This window comes from Choloepus didactylus, chromosome 17, assembly GCF_015220235.1.
Source record: "Choloepus didactylus isolate mChoDid1 chromosome 17, mChoDid1.pri, whole genome shotgun sequence".
NCBI lineage: Eukaryota > Metazoa > Chordata > Mammalia > Pilosa > Megalonychidae > Choloepus > Choloepus didactylus.
Window position 1 is genome coordinate 35,548,794 of NC_051323.1, and position 19,489 is coordinate 35,568,282.

Below are 19,489 nucleotides of genomic sequence, written 5' to 3' on the forward strand. Positions count from 1 at the left end.
CACCCCCTTTATCTAGTGGATGGATGAGTAGAAAAATGGGGATAAAAACTAAAGGACAAATGGAATGGGATAGGGGGAATGGTTTGGGTGTTCTTTTTTCACTTTTATTTTTTATTCTTGTTCTGGTTCTTTCTGATGTAAGGAAAATGTTCAGAGATATATTGTGGTGATGAATGCATAACTATGTGATCATACTGTGGACAGCTGATTGTATACCATGGATGATTGTATGGCGTGTGAATGTATTTCAATAAAACTGAATTAAAAAAAAAAAAAAAGAACAGAAAAAAAAGCCAATGAGATAACAAAATTGAGTTAAAGAACAATTAAAGTCATACTTATTCATAAATTACTATAGCATCATTTACAGCTCTGAGAAGCCATCCAGAAACATTCTATCTAGAATCAAAAGAGGCTTTAACACAGTCTCATGACTGATTCTGGTGAACTCTGTCAGTATCGTGACCCTGGGCAGGGTACATATTTTAAGTGAATAACATTTGAGGAGCAGCTGCCCTTACCTTCTCTCAAGCTCATCTTTACCTTGTCCCCAAAGGGTCAAAGCTCAGTATAATGGGTTTCTCTAATGAAGAGAATACTCTTCAATAAAATCAATGCCAGTAAGACCACGTGAGTCACCTTCTTCACAAGCCACCATTTAGATATAATTATTGGTCCAATCTCAAACTGACCTCCCCAATGTCCTTTTCAATTGGCAAAGAACCTGGGCTGCGATCACCAACTGTCTCGCCATTTGTAGAATGATTGCTTGTTAAGCAGTCATACTGTTATACTAAGAGTAGGGTGGGTACCGGGAGTGGCAAGAGGATGGGGCTGGTTCCAAACAAAATAACAAATTTCAAAACGCAAAGTCGCCAAATCCTTTTTTATCTAAAATTCTTTATCAGAAAAATGTCATCCAAATTCTAACTGTAGTTTCTGTTAACTCTTGGCACTCAAGCCACGGTAGGTATCCAGAGGATAAAATCAATCATCCTCACACAATTAACTTGTGAACATATTTACTGTGATTATAATTTTCTTTCTGAATGTACATTTTTGCTTTTCTCTTATAAGATTTCTGTTGTCAATATTAAATTTCCTAGCATATGAAAATGTTTAAATAAAAAAAAGTATCTCTTTTGTCCTTAAGACACACCTGCTTGTGTGTCAAACAGCTGATACATATTGGCTATGAAAAAGCCTTCTTTATTTGAGCCAGCTTTTATATAAGTCCAGGATGGCTCCCATCTGGTCCTGGGTTTATTACTTATTTGTTATCTGTCAAACACTAAAACTCCAGCCTCGTTTGTTGTTCTGTAGCAAATGAAAGGCATTTTAGACCATGAAAAGACAGTGCCATCCTTTATTTGCCATACTACATTTGAGTCAGATTTACATTCCTTCTGTAATTCTTACATTTCAGTAACTCTTACATTTCCCTAATATAACTTCTAAAAGCAGTTATATATAACTTCTTAATATCACTTACTAATGTAACTAGTTAAGAAAAACTACCAAAAATAGTGAATCCAAGGGTATTAAGTGAAGAAGTTAGCTGTTTCCTTGTCATATTTTATTCCCCTTTCTTAAAAAAAAATAATGATTCATATTTGTTTATACCTGGCTAAACTACACCATGAAAGTTACAAAATCACAAAGAGGATAAAAATTTTGAAAGAGATGATTATTCAAGCGTGTGTCTCAAGTAAATGCTTCTAAAATCATAAAGATCTGATATCAGTCCATTTTCATAAGGCACCCCAAGTTCGAGGGCAAAAAGTTCTTCCAAAGGGAAAAATTAGATCAAGGAGAAGTACCTGAATGGAGAATAATGGAGGTTTTCATAAGGGAGGAATAATTTTAAACAGCTTGTCCCTTTAGTAATAGGAACTATTCTTTCCCACCTCCTTTCCTGGGTTTAGCCCTAGAACCCTGAGGCAAGGACCTACTTTTTCTGTGAACTTTATGGCATGCAGCAGGGTGGAACTCAAGTAGGGATGGGGGGGATATTCTCAAGGGGAAATATTCTCATCCCCAGGAATGATGGCTCTGATCACAGGAGCCCTGGGAAATGACCAGGACATCACCACAGCAGGCAGCCAATAGCCAAAGTCAGTTCATAGAGGGCACAGCTTGTCAACTCAGAGGACTACAGTTAAGATGATAGATGAAAACTGATATACTTGTTGGGGGAGCAGGTCCCTGGGGCTGAGGCAACGGAGAACACTGTTTTCACCTCTGCGTCAACAATTTGGGCTGGCATGGCCTGAAGAAAGACAGTCTGCTATTATTTTCGGTAATGCCACTATAAGTGTGGATGGGTTGTTTTGATGTAGAAATTACTTTGTAGAATTTCTAGAATAAACTCTGAAATAAATCTTAACTCTCCTCCTACTAGTAATTATTTACTAAGCCGTCGAAAGCCCCTAAGTAGTAATGCAATTAAGGCATAACCTGTAATTTATTTTCTATACCCTCCTTCTTCACACAGATTCTCTGCATGCACTTCTGCACTTCAATTAACTTCATGCGCTACCAGGTTATACAGGATTAATGGTGATCAATCTGAATCATAATACATAAATGCTCTAGTAAACTGAAGGGCTACACTGATCATTGCCTCACTGTGTACCTCCTACAATGTTTGCATCCCCTACGTTAGCAATAAAAACTAAAGAATGGCCTAGTCCACTTCTTGCTGAATGTGCTGGCTTAAAACTGATGTACCCAGAAAATGCCATGTTCTTTTAATCCTTTCTTGCAGGTGGGAACTTTTGATTGTTTCCATGGAGATTTGACCCACCCAATTCAAGGAGGGTCTTAATCCTTTACTAGAGTCCTTTAAGAGATCTCAGAGAGAGAGAAAAGCTAAGAAAGAAAACACCCCAGGAGAAGCAAGAAGGATCCAAAGAAACTGAGGGAGCCATTTTGAAGCCAGGGCCCAGGAGAGAAGAACCAGCAGACGTTGCCATGTGCCTTCCCATGTGACAAAGGAACCCTAGATGCCAGTGGCCTTTTCTCACAGACAGCATCTTCCTCTTGATGCCTTAGTTTGGACATCTTCATGGACTTAGAACTGGAAATTTGTAACCTAATAAAACCCCATTCAAAAAGCCAACCCATTTCTGGTATATTGCATTCTGGCAGCTTTGGCAAACCGAAACACTGACCAACTGCCATTTCAGATGCTTTGGTCTACAGATTGAATCCAATAAATCAGATACCTTTTGAAACAATATTCTTCCTCTGGACACAGTTCTTTGTATGAATCACAAACATAGTTGTCTGATTTACAGACAACCCCTCTTTTATTATTCTCTTCAGTCTAGTTTGCAAAAAAACTAATGTATGATATCCCACGTCTTTGACATCCCTTTTTCATAGTACTTTATTTTGGCTTATCTCAGATTTGAAATCCTGAAAAATTTGCTACATATTTAAATAAAAATACATGGATTGGCTATAAAATAGAAGTAGATAAAAGTCACTTTTCTAATATTTGCTATATTATATTCTCTTTTGTCTTAATTTTTAAAATTCCCTTTGGGAAAATTCATGCCCCTATTTATTATATGTAATCCTTTGAAATATCTTTAAACATATTTTTTTTTTAATGCTCACACTAAGTTATGTGATCAAGGAAAAACATCCTAAGTTCAGATGATCTTTAACTATCATTTGTACCAACTTTTAAAAAGCATTTTCTTCTCAAAAAAAAAAAAAAAAAATACCTAGCAAATACTGCATTTCTGAAAATAAGGAGACTGTTCATATTTTTGGAATTCTTTGAAATGTTACATTCACAAGTTGGATTTAAGGTACAGCTCAGTGATCCTTGTAGGACAGCACAGAGACCACAATGGAGCTAAGAGCTCCTGGGCTCACTGGAGATTGCCTGTCATGGCTGCTGTGTTGATATTCAATTCCACATGTCCATGGATAGAGCCAACTCAATATTTCCTCTTTTCTCTATCTGTCCTTTAATAAAGAAGCCCTTCATTCTAGGATGTGATGACTTTGCAAGGGTATAAACATGGTCACAATCCTTTATTTACCCTCAGGCTCACTGAATTTAAGAGCTGGGAGGAACCTTATCATTTACAAATGAGGAAACTGAGGCCTTTGCACCTGATCAGAGAAAAATCCACTAGCATTTCTCATCCCCATCTTGTTTATTTTTAAACATTTAAGTTGTTAGGGCCAAGCTGTGGCTTTCTGTTCATTCTACAAAATTTTATATAAAGAATAAAAATAAGCATTAAGGGAATTGCATATCATACCTCAAAATACACATACTGCCAGCACTGTTCAAACTAGTCTGTCACTCCCACTACACACCTATTTGATGTGAAATGAACCCCCAAATATATAGACCATGACTCTATGTTATTTAAATTAATGTAGCAGCTATCTGATGCAATTGCATTAACTTTTAAGTAGAATCATGCACAATTTCATACGAAGGTAATTGTAAATAAAATGCTCAATATGATGTAAAGTTATAGTTTCAAGGAATTTAATATCAAAATAAAAAGGCACATGCTATTTTATGTATACACTTATATATAAACAAAAACTTTCTCTGGATAAAGAACCATAGATTTTCAGAGCCATATAGAACCTTATACACAACTTAGGACAATCCCATGTTATAGACAAGGCATAGAAGGTTCACAGAGGTTAGGGATATTTTGCTGGGCAGACAGCTAATTAAGGACAGACTCAGGCCAAAGTCCCAGGGCTTGTAATCCCTATTCAGTGCTCTTTCTAGCACACTCTCAGTGCTCTTTAATTGCTTGATTACTAACAGAGCTCATAGTCAGTGCTGGTTACATCTCAGCTTTCTAAACTGTAAGATTCAGTCACATTTTGCCCCTTGTTCATATAATGATAGCTTTCTTTAAACATAATTTTAGAACATCTCAAATTATTAATTTATTTACTTAAATTTTTTATTTGTGAAAAATACAGATTTTGCTTATAATACACTTATGTTTGTCTACTTTACATTTAAAGGATATAGGTAATTACCAATTAGTAAAAGGTACTAACCTTAATTTTTCTGGTGCTATATGCATGTACACTTTGCTCTGGCTAAAACAAAGAAAGAAACTAGAAATATGAGACTTTTTAAAGAAAAATGCTTAAACCCCATTGTAGGACAGGTCTGAACCAGAAAGAGGAAGGGAAAACTTGGCTTATTCGCCTCTTTTACATCAAAGAGGTAGTGACTTTCAGCATGAAATGGAGATCAGGGTGAGACCGTGCTCAACCAGGAATATCAGCATCTTTACAAGCTTCAACTGAGTCAAGTTTTCAAGATTTACTGCTTTCTTGAAGTCAGTTCAACGATATTCATATTTAAATGGCATTAACGTTTAATTCAATTAAATTCCAAATACTGCACAATGTTTTCCACAACTTTCCATAAGTCTGTTACCTTACCCTATTAGAAAAAGGAAAACTGTTCTAACTTTAAATTTCATTTTTAGCTTTACTTTTGAAAACAATGAAAAAGCAAAACAAAATAGAAATCCATTTCTGCAAGTACAAAGCAGCACTAGTTTTTCTTAAAGACTCATCTCAATTTTCTTCCCAAATGTTCCACTCCAATGTTTATGGTTCTAGTGAATAGCACTACACAACAAAACCTGATGCTGAGAGGGTCCCATAATTTTTTGTGACAAATTCTTCCAAGGACAGGTAACAAAAATGCTACTATCTTTATGGCTATTACAAATCATTCTTTAAAAATGTGCCCAGGTGATAGGAAGAAATACTAACTTATCAGTGAAGGTATAAAAAGATAACACAGTTAAATATGATATGGAATTAAATTAATAACACAGCTCCTAATAATTTAGTCCCTTTTAAATTCAGTAATTTTACTAATGAGTTTAATAAGTGGTATAGTCATAGTTTCTGTTAGGATTTCTATTTCACTCTTTTTCTCTCATTAGAATGAAGCTGTCTCATCCCATATCAGAGATTATCAAACAAGAACCCTCCAACATCAGGGAGTCCCAGGAGAATGTTATTAATCCCCTCAATTTAAGAGCCTCCATGTCGTCACACACATTTTTCCTATGAATTTTACTCATATTTTTTTCTCTGATAGACTTTAGCTCTCCTTTAATCCAATCACCATTTATTTAGGTTCTCCAATACAGTTTTTTCCCCATAAATTTACTTTCCATATCTATTTATCTCTTCTATTCCAATACACCCACACCACTTGTGTACTCCCATCTGTCCCCTGAAAGCTCTACTGAACTGTACATAAAAGCTTTTTTGTTTTCCTTAACTATATAAATCATGTTGATTTAGAGAAAACAGTAATAATCCACAAGCACTATTCATCTGATGGAGTCCATATAATCCCTAAATATGACTAACAGCAACCATTCCTTAATGGATTTAAGTAATTTTTCCTATCAGTAGCATCCAGGTTTTATCCAGGTTTTGCAACATAATTAGAGTTGTTATTCATAAGAAAAAATAATTTTGCACAAGTTACTCCTTGGGAGTGTCAGAATGGTAATTTCCATGCAAATAACAAATGAAGAATACTGCCACTTGCTTTAAGCATTCCGGAAAGCATAATTCTGTGCCAGATGTTTGTGCAACGGTTACTGATGCTTTTTTTTTTCCCAGAGTAATTCCAACCCCAGAGAAGTCACATATTTATGTGCCTATAAGACAAAAAAAGACTGGCAAAACACAGTCAGTAAATGTCAAAGGAAAAAAGAGGTGAAAACAATAAATAAATACCTCAGCAGCAAAAAAAGGCAAAGTGCATGAGGGAAATTTATGCATCAGAAAGAAACTTCCCATCTCTGCCCCAGCAGGCAGGTAATCTCTGCCTAAGAATATAGGTGAGTTAGTGCCTCAGGGACGTGACGCTGGACCTGGGGTGTGTTGCCATGGAAGTGAGCAGCTCGATTTCTTTAGCGCCTGTGTACCCTCCCCAGCATTTCGGGCAGCAGTGACAGGTTCCTTTCCTTTGTTCAGAAACTGCTCTAGAAACAGCGCTGCCTCTTTCCCAGTGCACTCAAAGACTGCACTGTGAGGCTGCATTGTAACCAAATTACATGCGAGGGACATTTTTCATTTCCATTCCTAAAATTAGGCTAAGTGTGTGCCAGCACAACAGAAATAGAAACACTTACTGAAAGGGGCCTGCGCAGTGGTTACCCGGGTTGCCATGCCTTTCAACACACTGGTCAGACCCACAGCACATGGACAAGCATATGACAGCAGGCAGATTCTGGAAACTTGCTTTAATATGTTGGTCTCGAGACGCAGGAAGTTTGTTTTGGGAAGGGTTTCTGTGTCCAAAGCGCACAGAGGGCCTTCCAAGCAGACGTTGTTGCCAGAGCATTTGATCAAAAGGAACTGATTTCCCAATAGGACTTTCAGCAAATATACTTAATTGACTTTAGGGCTGCAGCAAACTGCTTCATGTCTCTAGCGCTCTTCACAGTGCCAAAGTCAATGTCAACACAGAAGAGATGAGAACAGATAAAATAATAATAACAGATTATTATTATATAATATTATATTATTATATTATATAATAGAAGACCGTGTAATTTTTTTCTCCATTTGTGATGGACATTGTGGTGCACAAAAAAATGAGAGAACATTTCCTTTAAAGCAGGAATAAATGTCCAACAAATCTGAGATGGCTAAGCTAACTTTTTAAAGAAAGGCTGAAATAATAAATTTGATAAGAATAGATTTAGCATCTTAATTATACTAATGGCATGAAACGACTAAAGGAGGCAATGTGAGGGCACTAGAAAGAATGCTGAATAGGCCTACATCTTGGCCTGCATGTGTCTTTAATTGGCTGCCTGACTAGGACAATATCCCTTGTCTATAAAATGGGGTTGTCCTGGATGATGTATGAGGATCTATCTGACTATGAAAATCTATGAAACTTCATCCAGAGAAAGTTTATGTTTTTATATAATTGTATACATGAAATGTTGTGTCCATTTTTATTTTGAAATTAAAGTTCCTTAAAACTACAACTTTATACCATTTTATTTACACTTTATTTACTTATTTATATCTTATTTACGAGTACCTTTTACGTCACTGTGGGTGATTCTACCTCACTGGATTCAAAAAGTTCATCAGATAGCTGCTACATTAATTTAAATAACATACAGTCTTCATTTGGGGTTCATTTCACATCAAATATGCAGATAGTGGTGCTGACAGACTAATCTGAGCAGGGTTACCATTATATATACTTTGAGAGATACTATGTACTTCTTTGAGATATTTTTAAATGCAATCTTTTAAATATGTTCATATTAGCTTATGTGTTCAAGAATGATTTCTTAAGTTCAGGTGATCGTCATCATTTGTTCCAACTTTTATAAAAGCATTTTCTTCTCAAATAATACCTAGCAAATACCACACTTCTGAAAATAAGGAGACTGTTCATACTTTTGGAGCTCTTTGAAATGGTGCATTCACAAATTGGATTTAAGGTACAGCTCAGTGATCCTTGTAGGACAATGAAGAGACCACAGCAGAACTAAGAGCTTCTGGGCTCACCGGCAATTGCCTGCCATGGCTGCTGTATGGATATTCACTTCCACATGTCCGTGGATAAAGCCAACTCAATATTTCCCTTTTTCTGAATCTGTCCTTTAATAAAGAACCCCTTCATTCTAGGATGTGACGACTTTGCACAGGTATGTAAACATGGTCACAAACCTTTATTTACACTCGGGCTCATCAAATGTTAAGAGCTGGGAGGAACCTCATCATTTACAAATGAGGTAACTGAGGCCTTTGCATCTGACCAGAGAGAAATCCTCAAGCATTTATTATGCCCATCTTGTTTATTTTTAAATATATAAGTTGTTAGGACAAAGCAGTGACTTATTCATAATATATGATTTTATATAAAGAATTAATAAGCATTAAGGGGATTTCTTCCTCCAGGAAAACACTATAGTCTAAACTCGAAACTATTAGCAAAGAACCTGGCCACAGCCACAAAGGATATATGACACAGATAGGATTCTACCTGCCAAATACATTCTCACTGCTGTTTCTCTAAAGACACTTTATAAACTTGGGATCGAAAAGGAATATGTTCTAATTAAACACAGTGAGCAAGCTCTTGTAACTGAAGATCACGCATTCAATGTTGAGACTGATGCGGGGATGTCAGTTTTTCATTTTGAATTTAGCTTCAAAATCAACTAATACTATGCAGCCAGAAAGAGTTTCTGCAGGGAAGTCTCATCGTGTATTATTTGTAATCTTACCAAAACATCTATTTGCATCTGACAATATTCTCTAAGGTACATTAAGAACAAAGGGTTGCCCCTATGTCCTAATAATAAGTTGCATATGACTTCGTGCTATCAAGCCCAAGTCTCAGCCTTCCACGAGGGTTCACTTTACATGATTCTCACTGCTCTGAGATCCACTTACTGTGTTCCATCCTAGGGACTCACCTACTGTCCATGTTCATGTCAATGGTGTTTATAGCAGTAGCTACAACTGTTAGTTCTATCGTATCTATCTCTGTTGTGAATGAAAGCAACACTCTCAGAGACAGAAATTTAGCAGAGATCTGGTTTTTGAACTGTGATGGCTCTATTGGTTCCTCTGCATAAGTCCAACTGTGTATTTCAAATGGTAGGTTTTCCTTGCATTAAAGAAATTCAGACACATGAATGACTGTATTTACCTAACTCTAAACATTTTTTCCAGTTTAACGTCTTTGAAATCAGCAAGAGTCTGACATGGGACAGCTGCCAACATCTTTTTTTTTTTTATTTAATGATACATATAATAACATTGCAACCCACATCATAAATTCAATAAAACATCTTTTATAGCTATTATCTTAAAGAAAACAAACAATTTTCCTTAATAGTAAAATAGCAATGTGTTTCAAAACTATATGATTTAACACTTTAACTTCAGAAATGATTTAATCTCTCCTGTTCTTAACTATGCAAGCACAGGTATTTAAATATGCTTTCACACACATAAAGTATAGTTGAGAATTCCTTGGATTTTCCTTCAATATCTCTAATAGTTTCACCAATTTCTAAAAATCAATTTTGCAATCATTTCACGTGTTGCACCTCTTTTGAAATAACATCGCATAAATGCTACCATTTCAGTATCTGATATGAACCTCAATTCCCACTCAGAGGGAAAATAAGAAACATATCCACATTTTTTTCTGTTTCTTTTCATTTGCATTCCCAGCTGCTTGAGAGGTGGCATCATAGTATAACCACATATAATATTCACAATAAACTAAATCTATTTTTTCAGGTTTGTTTGGATCAGGGAAAGAAGTTAGAAGTTTTCAGTCAAATGCCCTAGCACTGTCATAGTATGAAATCAGTGTAAAAGGCAAAAAGATAGAGAAAATTTTTTAAAAGTAAAAGTAAAAAAGAGAAAAGAAAAAACTCAACCAATAGTATTTTATTTTATAATGTAAATAATCCTTCTGTCAACATGAATTTTGACATATGTACAGTTTGAAAAGGGAGAGAAGTCGAGTAATTTCTTTTAATTTCGTGATTTCTAGCCAGAGGGTTGGCCAATTGAAAAATGTTAAAGGCATTGTTACATAAGGAACTTAGCCCAAATCATTGTTAGTGTGCAAAGTCGTTTAAAAACAGAAGATTAAAAAGTCCTAAAATGTCTTCCAAAGGGATTTTCAAATATCTTCTCCTGAATTGTAACCAGTCTCTGTCTTTTTATTTTATAAGAATATTTTACTTAAATCACTGGTTACTAGCGTTTGAGGTTTAATTTTCCCTTAGTGATATACAAAATAGAAATAACCACCAGAAAAGGGGGAAAAAAACACTAGGGACTAATTGCCTAGAAAACTTTTTTTATATAAAATATTAGAATGTATTACTGTCTCCGTGCCTATAAATGAAACCCTCTATAAACAGATTTCTTCAACTCCTAAAAACAAAAACAAAACAAAAAACAAAACATTTCCTCAAAACAAAACAAAACAAAACCCTCAAAGACCAAAATCATTTTCACCAAGCTAGCTCATGGAAATAATTTTTTAATTGAAATATATGGCAAGATCTTAGTTCCTGAGAAAAAAAAAATTTGCCACTTTACATTCACTAAAGAAAAGAAATGAATGAAGCCCCAAAATAAAATCTGTCAGTTATTGTCATTATTTTGTTGCACTGAAAGAGTTCAATTATATCACAAAGAATTTCAGAAAATAGTAATTTAGTTAAAATATGAAACTTTCAAACTACTAACAATTTAATCTAGCTCATAAATTAGCAAATACTTTCTAAGTAAGAGCACTTCCCTGTATCTTTCAACCACATGCATGATGTATATGAGTAGAACTATCAAAGCGTCTTTATTTTCTATTTCGTTTCATTTTCTTTTTCTTACTTTCAAAATTATTTTAGATTCTTATTTTAGACATCTGTATCCTTTAGGATCACACCTAAGAATCTGAATAATATGATGGCCACCATGAAAAGTAATCACACTCTGCACTGATGAGTGACAATTTACAAAATGATTTTTATCATTCTAAGGAGAAAATGTAATTGAGACTTTAAATTCCAAATAAAATGCCACAACTCAAATTACACTGACTAGCTATGAGCTTCTGGAAGTCACCCACCTGGGGCAGCATGCGATTTTCTTCCTCCAGCTGTCTTACTCTTGCCTCCAGCTGCCTAACATAGGACAAGGTTGATTCTAAAATTAAAAAGAAAGAGCTCACATTATACACACAGGTCTTGTTTGGTGCACTGTCAGGATATTTCTGGCTTGATTTACTCAAATCAGGTAGTGAGTATTTAGTCTTTAAAAAAAAAAAAAAATTTCTCCCCAGAAAGATAACAATAGAAGCCAACGAAACTATAAACAGTTTTAAACAATTGTACAGTGTTACAGAAAATTAGAGAAATTTACAGGTGTTGAGATTCTGTAAACCATGCAGACCTCAGAATATTAAAAATTTGAAGACAATTATTCCCTCTTTTCTCATTTCGTGCTTTTTGAGGTTGCAGTGGCGCTGTCCGATAAATGAGACCTTTTTGTAATGCTAACTCTAAACAAAATAAATTATAAGATCATATTTTAAAATAGAAAATAAAACATTATATTTCAAAACATCCAGCTCCCTTCACATTCCCCCAAAATGCATGTCCTCACAAATCTACAGAGAACAAGCCATGGAAAGGCTAAATCTGTAGATTCAGGCTGAATTTTGTCTTTGATTTGGCTGAGTGTGACAGAGTCTAGTCATTCCCAAATCTTTAGGTAAACCAGACGCAGATCTGAAATAGATTGTTTTCACTTCTTCACAAGCTGGGGTATGCACTGAAAACTCAGAAGCAGCACTGTGCTTAGTTTCTGACCCATGAGGAAACTCTCAATTTTATAGCTTTACCCTCAGGAAAAGGGGCACACATGGAGGAAAGAGGGAGTTTCATTTTTGGGAACAATCTGACAGTAACATTTTGTGTTTAATGTGAAAATATTCAAGCACATCATATATTAATATGCATCTCCAATTCATTCATCACTCAAGAATGAACACATTTCAGGTCAAGTGAAAGGTACATGGCAATAGAAGCTCTTCAGAGTATATTTCCATAGTTAGTATTAAAGTAGCAGATCATCCTCAGGTTTTCTTCATGTTCTTCAGCCTCAGAAATGCAAAACAGCAAGTGGCATTTCCCTTCTCAAGAGGAAAGATATTAGTACATTTAAGAGGCAAGTGTTTGGAACCCCTGACAATCTAAAGCTAGGATACTGCTGCAATTTAATATCCTGATCTGAAATGCACCATCGAAACTATGAACTCAATTACCACTTTTGTGAAACTCCAAAGCAACAAACTGACATTTTGTTTTCTTAAAACACATAAGGAGCTTCAGTCCTTAATTCTCACATGTAACAATTAAGCTCATTCCTGACCAGTTTATAGCATGCTTATCTTCACAAATTATTTAAAGAAAGCTGCCATCACTGACATTAATATAACCACCCATTGACCTCATACCAATGGAGCAGACTTAGCCTTGAGCTTTCTTCATATAAAAGGATAGAAACACAAGGTAAAGGAAACTAAAGACATTTGCTAGAAATATGCTCTATTTTTTCTTTCTTTTTTAGCTCAATGAAATGATAAGAGCTTGCTTTATGGACTCTTTCAAAAGAAAAAAAAAAGGATACAGCATAAATGAATAACAAAATTATTGATTTCATGATTCTGCTTTACTCCAGCAAAATGAATAAGTCATTTGCAGATCATCAACATGTGAATGTAGACAGCCTGATTTACCAGTTTTGCAAGCTCTATTCTCTCATCTAGAAAGACAACAACTTGATAAGGCCCATCAGAGTGAAAGTTGCTCAGCAATATTCTATTCAAAACCATGAACAATACAATTTTTTGGTCCTTTGTTCATAATTTACACCTTATCTTTCTTGTCCCTATGCTGCACTATCTCTAAGGCTGTGGCACTTAAAGCAGCTGAAATGACTCCATACAGAGGGATTTGAAGGATATTTGAAAACGTCATTTAATGAATGTTTTTCAATTCACTTATTATCTTCAGTCACTCTGTTTCTTTTTTACATCTTTGCACTTCACATAATTTTGATGGTTACACCAAGTTTCTAAGTAAATTCCAAAAGCCTTATATTACATCAGTTCAAAAAAAGAGGCCAAATCCTGAGTTTGGAAAACATTCCCCAAGTCCAGTTTTTAATGTCAAATTATAAGGTCAAGTCCAGATCTTTGTTTCAAAGCATTTACTGCAAATATGGGTTGAAGCAGGTAGAGATGGGGAATATTTTAAATAGGTAAAATAATGAAAAAAGATTAGCTTTAGGGTGAGGTAAAACTAAGGAGGCTTTGAGGTCATTCATTCATTCAACAAATACTTTTTGTGTCACTGCTTTGTGTCAGGCACTGTTCTAGGGTGGGGATAAAGAGAAGGCCAATTTCAAGTCTCACCAAATTATTCAGAACACAAACACCCATGTGTTGTGTCCCAGAAGAACCTGTTAATTGTTCCAGGCTCTTAGCCTCTTTTGCAATTATTACTATTAATGGATACCTCAAATGAGAAACCAGAAAAAACAGAAAAAACACATAATCTGAATGCATCAACAAGAGAATGCATGCTGCTATCTGTTTAATTCCATAAGAAGCTGATTACACAGTCCTTTTATGAGTGGAGTAGACAAAGACTTTTCTGGAATCTACTGTAAGATTGGCACTGGGTCTCTGAGCCCCTATATAAAGAGTCACTAAAGAAAACTCCCAACCGTCAGACGTCACATGAGAGAAAAATAAATATTTGTTTTATTAAGTCATTGGGATTTCACAGTTGATTTGTTACTGCACCATAGCCTGGCTTAACTGACTAGTACATAACCAATAATGGGACAGAAAATACGTAAACTATTTTTTAAATAAAACCAAAAAAGGATAAAGTATAAGAAACTCCACACTTTTATAATATTATCATCACAATCCACTTCCCAGTCCTGGTTTACCATTAGAGAAACATTGATAAAATGGTCTCCTAGTGTGGGTAAGAAAGAAAAGGAGTCCCTGATGTGCCGAGACATATTTGACCACATCTCCCATGACCCCCCACCCCATGCTGCTTCTCCCTTTTTCTTCCTCTCCCAGGATATTTCCACACTACCATCAACTATAAAATAAGCTGGCCTCCCATTACACCTAGGGAATGTGGAAGACAGTCATGCAGTGACCTAAGAAGTGTCTGACAAAAATAACACTCCTTTGATTACAAAGAGATATACAAAATGGCAGCAGAACATATTACAATTTGAATTGATCACTACATTTTATACCAGTAACTTACAGATGTTAAAACTGAGATTTCAGAATGCTATTTTGGCTTTCAAAATTCTGAGCATGAGGTTCCAAAAAAGCATTAGTGATTCCCCAGAATACAACAGCCAAATACTATGCTGCAAACGACAGTATATCGTCTTGAAGGACACTATCTTCAAGAAGTACATAACTGGCGCCCTCTCCTGCCTACCCCCAGCTGCCCTCCACCTGCCCTCCACCTGTCTCTTTCTCCCTTCCTCTTCCTCCTCCACTGCCCACGGGACCCCCTCACCTTCCCACTGGCCCCTATTGTTCTGCCTCCAGCCTCCCACCCTTTCCCTTCCTGCCAGCTCTCCTTTTCCCCACAGTCACTTTGTGACTGCAATTTCTGGCTTTCACCCCCACCAGTGACCAAAGACTTGACCACTCAAAACCCAGCTCCCCAGAACACTGCTCGACATGGGCACTGGTGTGCTTGAAAGTGGATTAAATGTTACTCTCTGCATCTGGCTACTTATGCATGGAAAGAAAGCTGGCAGTATCATCACAAAGAAAGGAGAATCATTTAAGAAGATGTACAAGGAGAGTGGTGCATGTATCAATATCTCAGAAGGGAATTGTCCTGAGAGAATTATTACTTTGGCTGGACCCACTAACGCCATCTTTAAAGCCCTTGCTATGACCATTGACAAACTGGAAGAGAATACCAGCAGTTCTATGAACAATAGCACAACTGCCAGTAGACCCTGGTCACCCTGAGGCTGGTGGTTCCTGCTAGGCATTCTGAGTCTCTCACTGGGAAAGGTGGTTGCAAGATCAGGGAAATATGAAAGAGTACAAAGGCTCAGGTCCAGGTGACAGAGGATATGCTCCCCAACTCAACTGAGTAGGCCACCATTACTGTTGGCATTCCACAATCCATCACTGAGTGTGTCAAACAGATCTGTGTGGTCATGTTGAGAACTGTCTCCCAGCCCCATACCACAACCCCCACCCCCTGAAGGGCATAACCATCCCATACTGGCCCAAGCCATCCAGTTCTCCGGTCATCTTTGCAGGTGGTCAGGCCTACACCATTCAAGGACAGTAGAGCATTCCACAACCAGATTTGACCACACTGCACCAGCTGGCAATGCCACAGGCTCATTTTCCATGACTCACGGCAACACTGGATTGAGTGCAGGTTTGGACACATCTCAGACTACTTCTCATGAGCTCACATTCCAAATGATTTGATTGGCTACGTAATCAGCCATCACAGAGCTAACACTGATGAGATCCATCAGATATCTGGGGTGCAGATCAAAACTGTGAACCCACTGGAAGATCTATTGATAAGCAGGTTACCATCACTGGATCTGTTGCCAGCATTAGCCTGGCTCAATATCTAATCAATGACAGGCTAATCAATAGATCTTCCAACTGGGTTCACAATTTTGATCTGCACCCCAGACATCTGATAGGTCTCATCAATTTTGGCCCGTTGATGGCTGATTATGTAGCCAATCAAAGGGAGACCTATGGACACCTAGATATTAGAAAAGCAAGGTGAAGCAAACAATATTGAAGTGAAAATCCAACAACATTCTCAAGATATTCTTTGGGTAAATCTCAGGCTTACTTTCACAGCAGAAGCCATGCCTCACCATGTATCTCACTTTTCTCTGAACCTACATGTACAAGGTCAAAGCACCTCTGGCAATAGAATGAGTATAAGAAACATGTAAAAACTACACGAAATTCTACATCTTCTAAATGATTCAAATTTTAGAACTGAAATGAACTTTAGAGATTATCTAACCCAACCTGTCCCCTATTCCCCTCACTCATTTTACTGATGAGAGAATTGAACCACAGAAGGCAGTAAATTTGGCCCCTGATGCTGGGGATTAGTTACATATATTCAAAAGGTTTGGTTTCATTGCTGGGGCACCACAGCAATTCCCGTATTGGACCTTCTAATCATTAAATGATGTCCAGCTTCTTACATAGCTAAATTCTAAGTTCTCCTTTTTAATTCCTGATTTTAGATATTCCAAATGGATTTTTACCTTTACAATAACTTGATATTTTCCTAAGATAATATCACTGACTTTGTTTCACTTCAATTTACCTGAAATGCATTCAATCACAGAAAGTAGTTCCACTTTTTCCTTTGCTATAGTTTGAAAATCCTCTGATGAAAATGTTAAACCCTCAGTTTCTAATGCAGTGTTGCTCTCTGTAGGGAGACATCCATCCTTGAAATCACCCATGAATTACTCTGATTGTTGTACATGAAAGGTTTATCATTGGTAGTTGAAGCTATCTGTGGTTTTTTAAATTTCTGAGTGGTCACGTTTATATGAAGTGTAGTCTTGGTCTCCAAAATTTCAGGGCAGAAAATAAAATCTGGTAATGGTGCATTCTAACACAAACAACTGCATTTGGAAGAGTGTACAGGAGGGAAATCATTTGGAAGACTATAGCAGTAGTGGGTTTACATATATTGGCTTTTCTGTGGCTCTGAAGAAGTTAGCCTCCTTCAGGAAAAAAAAAGGAGTACAGTGGTCACAGGATTTCCAGTCTGTAGGCAATCTCGTCAATAAACCTTAACTTCTCAAGACACTGCTTGGATTAGCTCAAAATTAATCCCACCATTCACTGACTTTTACACATTTCTACAGAACTTACTTTGGAACAATATATTTTTAAAATTATTACCGTTCCGATAAAAAGTGTTTCTCTTTCTTCCCCAGGCAAGCAAAGGCCATAACCTATTTAGATTTCCTATTAGCTCCAGAAGTATAAATGATTACATTTCTCCCTATAATTTGATGCTTCTCTTATTTAAGAAAATCTTACTGAAATCAGCATTTTCAGATTTGCTTGGGTATTGAAGTCAGCTGCCTTGCTGGCAGAGATAGGATTTATTTTTTTATTTTTAATGGAGCTTTAATTGGCCTAAATATATAAAAAATGGGGCAGGTCTTGCCCCAGCCATTATCTATGATGCTAATTCTACTCTTAGACCCTCTGTTCTGTCCCTCCTCTCCTCCCATGCAGAAACCTGTTCACTGTTTCTCAATGGCCCCACATTCTCGTAGCTCTGTGCTTCTACCCACCCCTTCCACTAGCCAAATATATTCTTCTCATTTTACTCTGCCTAGTTGAGTACTCCTATCCTTTGATTCATGGTATGAATAATAGCTTTCTAACAATTATCACTGCCAAAGATTCGAATATGCTGCTTTACATAACACGTGCTTCATGTCACTGGAGGTGTTCAGAGAAGGATCAATGGGTTGCTGCACAGATTTCCACCTGTGTATGCTGTTGGACTGGTCTCTCACACTCTGAGATTCAATAATTGCACAATTCTAAATTCTTCCCACTCCGTGAATCTCTTTCAGTTTTCCTTCTTCTCAACACATGTGGCCAATGAACCATATATTGAGTGCCTTGAGATTTCTCTTTACCTACTTTCTATTAGTGCTGTTTACTTTGCCACTTTCATTTTTTTGCCCAAATATACTAAATGAGGATAATGTCCTACACCATACACAGTGACTGGTGGCGTTCTCTGCAGAGGTTTAATGCATACTTGTTGATTTACTTTAAGATTAAAAGATTTCACCCAATAGTTATTATCTGCTGCATGACAGACACTGTTGTAGGGTGGAGGACAGAGCAGAAAGAAAGAGTAGCAAGAGCGGCGCATGCATGGAACTCACGTTATAAGTGGGGAAAGAGATAACAAAAAGCAAACAAAAGGATCTTTTTTGAAGACTATATGCACAAACCTTCTTAAGTCCTAGGACAGAAAGACTTGGGGATGTTAGGGCCACACGAGTGCGCATGGCCAGGGAAGATCTCTCTGTTGACTACAATTGCACACAAGTCAACTATGCAAAGACGTTGGAGGAGAGTTCAAGCAGAAGGAAAAGCAAGGGCACAGGCCGTGGTAGAGAAGACCTGTATTCTGGAATTCCGTCATGACGAGGGAAGTATAAGCAGCTTGAAACGGACCTGTTTGTCATGTCACCTTCTTCCACTGCTTATGTTTTAAAACCTTGGGCTTTTTTTTCCCCTTTACGGCTCTTTAAACTTTATACTTAGACCTAGATTTATATTTAGACTCTGACGATAAGGCTAACTTGTAGCCAAATCTTAGCATTATGCTCGGCTCCTCTCTCACATACCCCATTTCCCGAGACTCCAACTTACAATAGTCTCCTAACAGTTGTTCTTGCTTACTATGAATAAGATTCCCTTTTGGTTACAAATACCCACTGGAAGGGATTTAAACTTCACCTGTGTAGGATGCTCTCCGCCAGCCTCTCCCCATGAGAGGTATCCTGAAGGAGCAGAAGCATGTTGGGAGGGTGGTCAGGGTCCATCGGACACTCAAGGGCTTGGAGCTGTCAGAGAACAGCCTGAGGTGGGCAGTGGGCAGTGGCCTGTATAAAAACAGGTTACATTTCTTTGTGAAGAGAAAAAGCTATCATTTTGAAGAAAAGAAAAACACAGCAAAGTGCTGTCCTGTTTGTTTTAATTAGAACGAAGACCAGAAATATGGAACAATTTTCCAAGAACGGCTTGACAGAAAATCACTAGTGCTATTATACGCCTAGTGTCATT

The 19,489-nt window shown here is 36.9% G+C and overlaps 1 protein-coding gene and 1 pseudogene across 7 annotated transcripts in view; one reads left to right on the plus strand and one right to left on the minus strand.

Moving 5' to 3' along the window:
- Window positions 1-19,489, minus strand: part of CCDC85A (coiled-coil domain containing 85A) — a 232,407-nt gene that overhangs the window by 28,695 nt on the left and 184,223 nt on the right. For 6 of the 7 annotated variants that reach the window (XM_037807377.1, XM_037807381.1, XM_037807380.1 and 3 more), the window contains exon 3: window positions 11,669-11,745. The exons of the other annotated variant lie outside the window; for it this stretch is intronic. In XM_037807377.1, coding sequence (XP_037663305.1) covers window positions 11,669-11,745 — 77 coding nt within the window. The remainder of the gene's footprint in view (window positions 1-11,668; window positions 11,746-19,489) is intronic. 7 annotated transcript variants of the gene reach the window in all.
- On the plus strand, window positions 15,329-16,421 carry LOC119512757 (annotated as a pseudogene).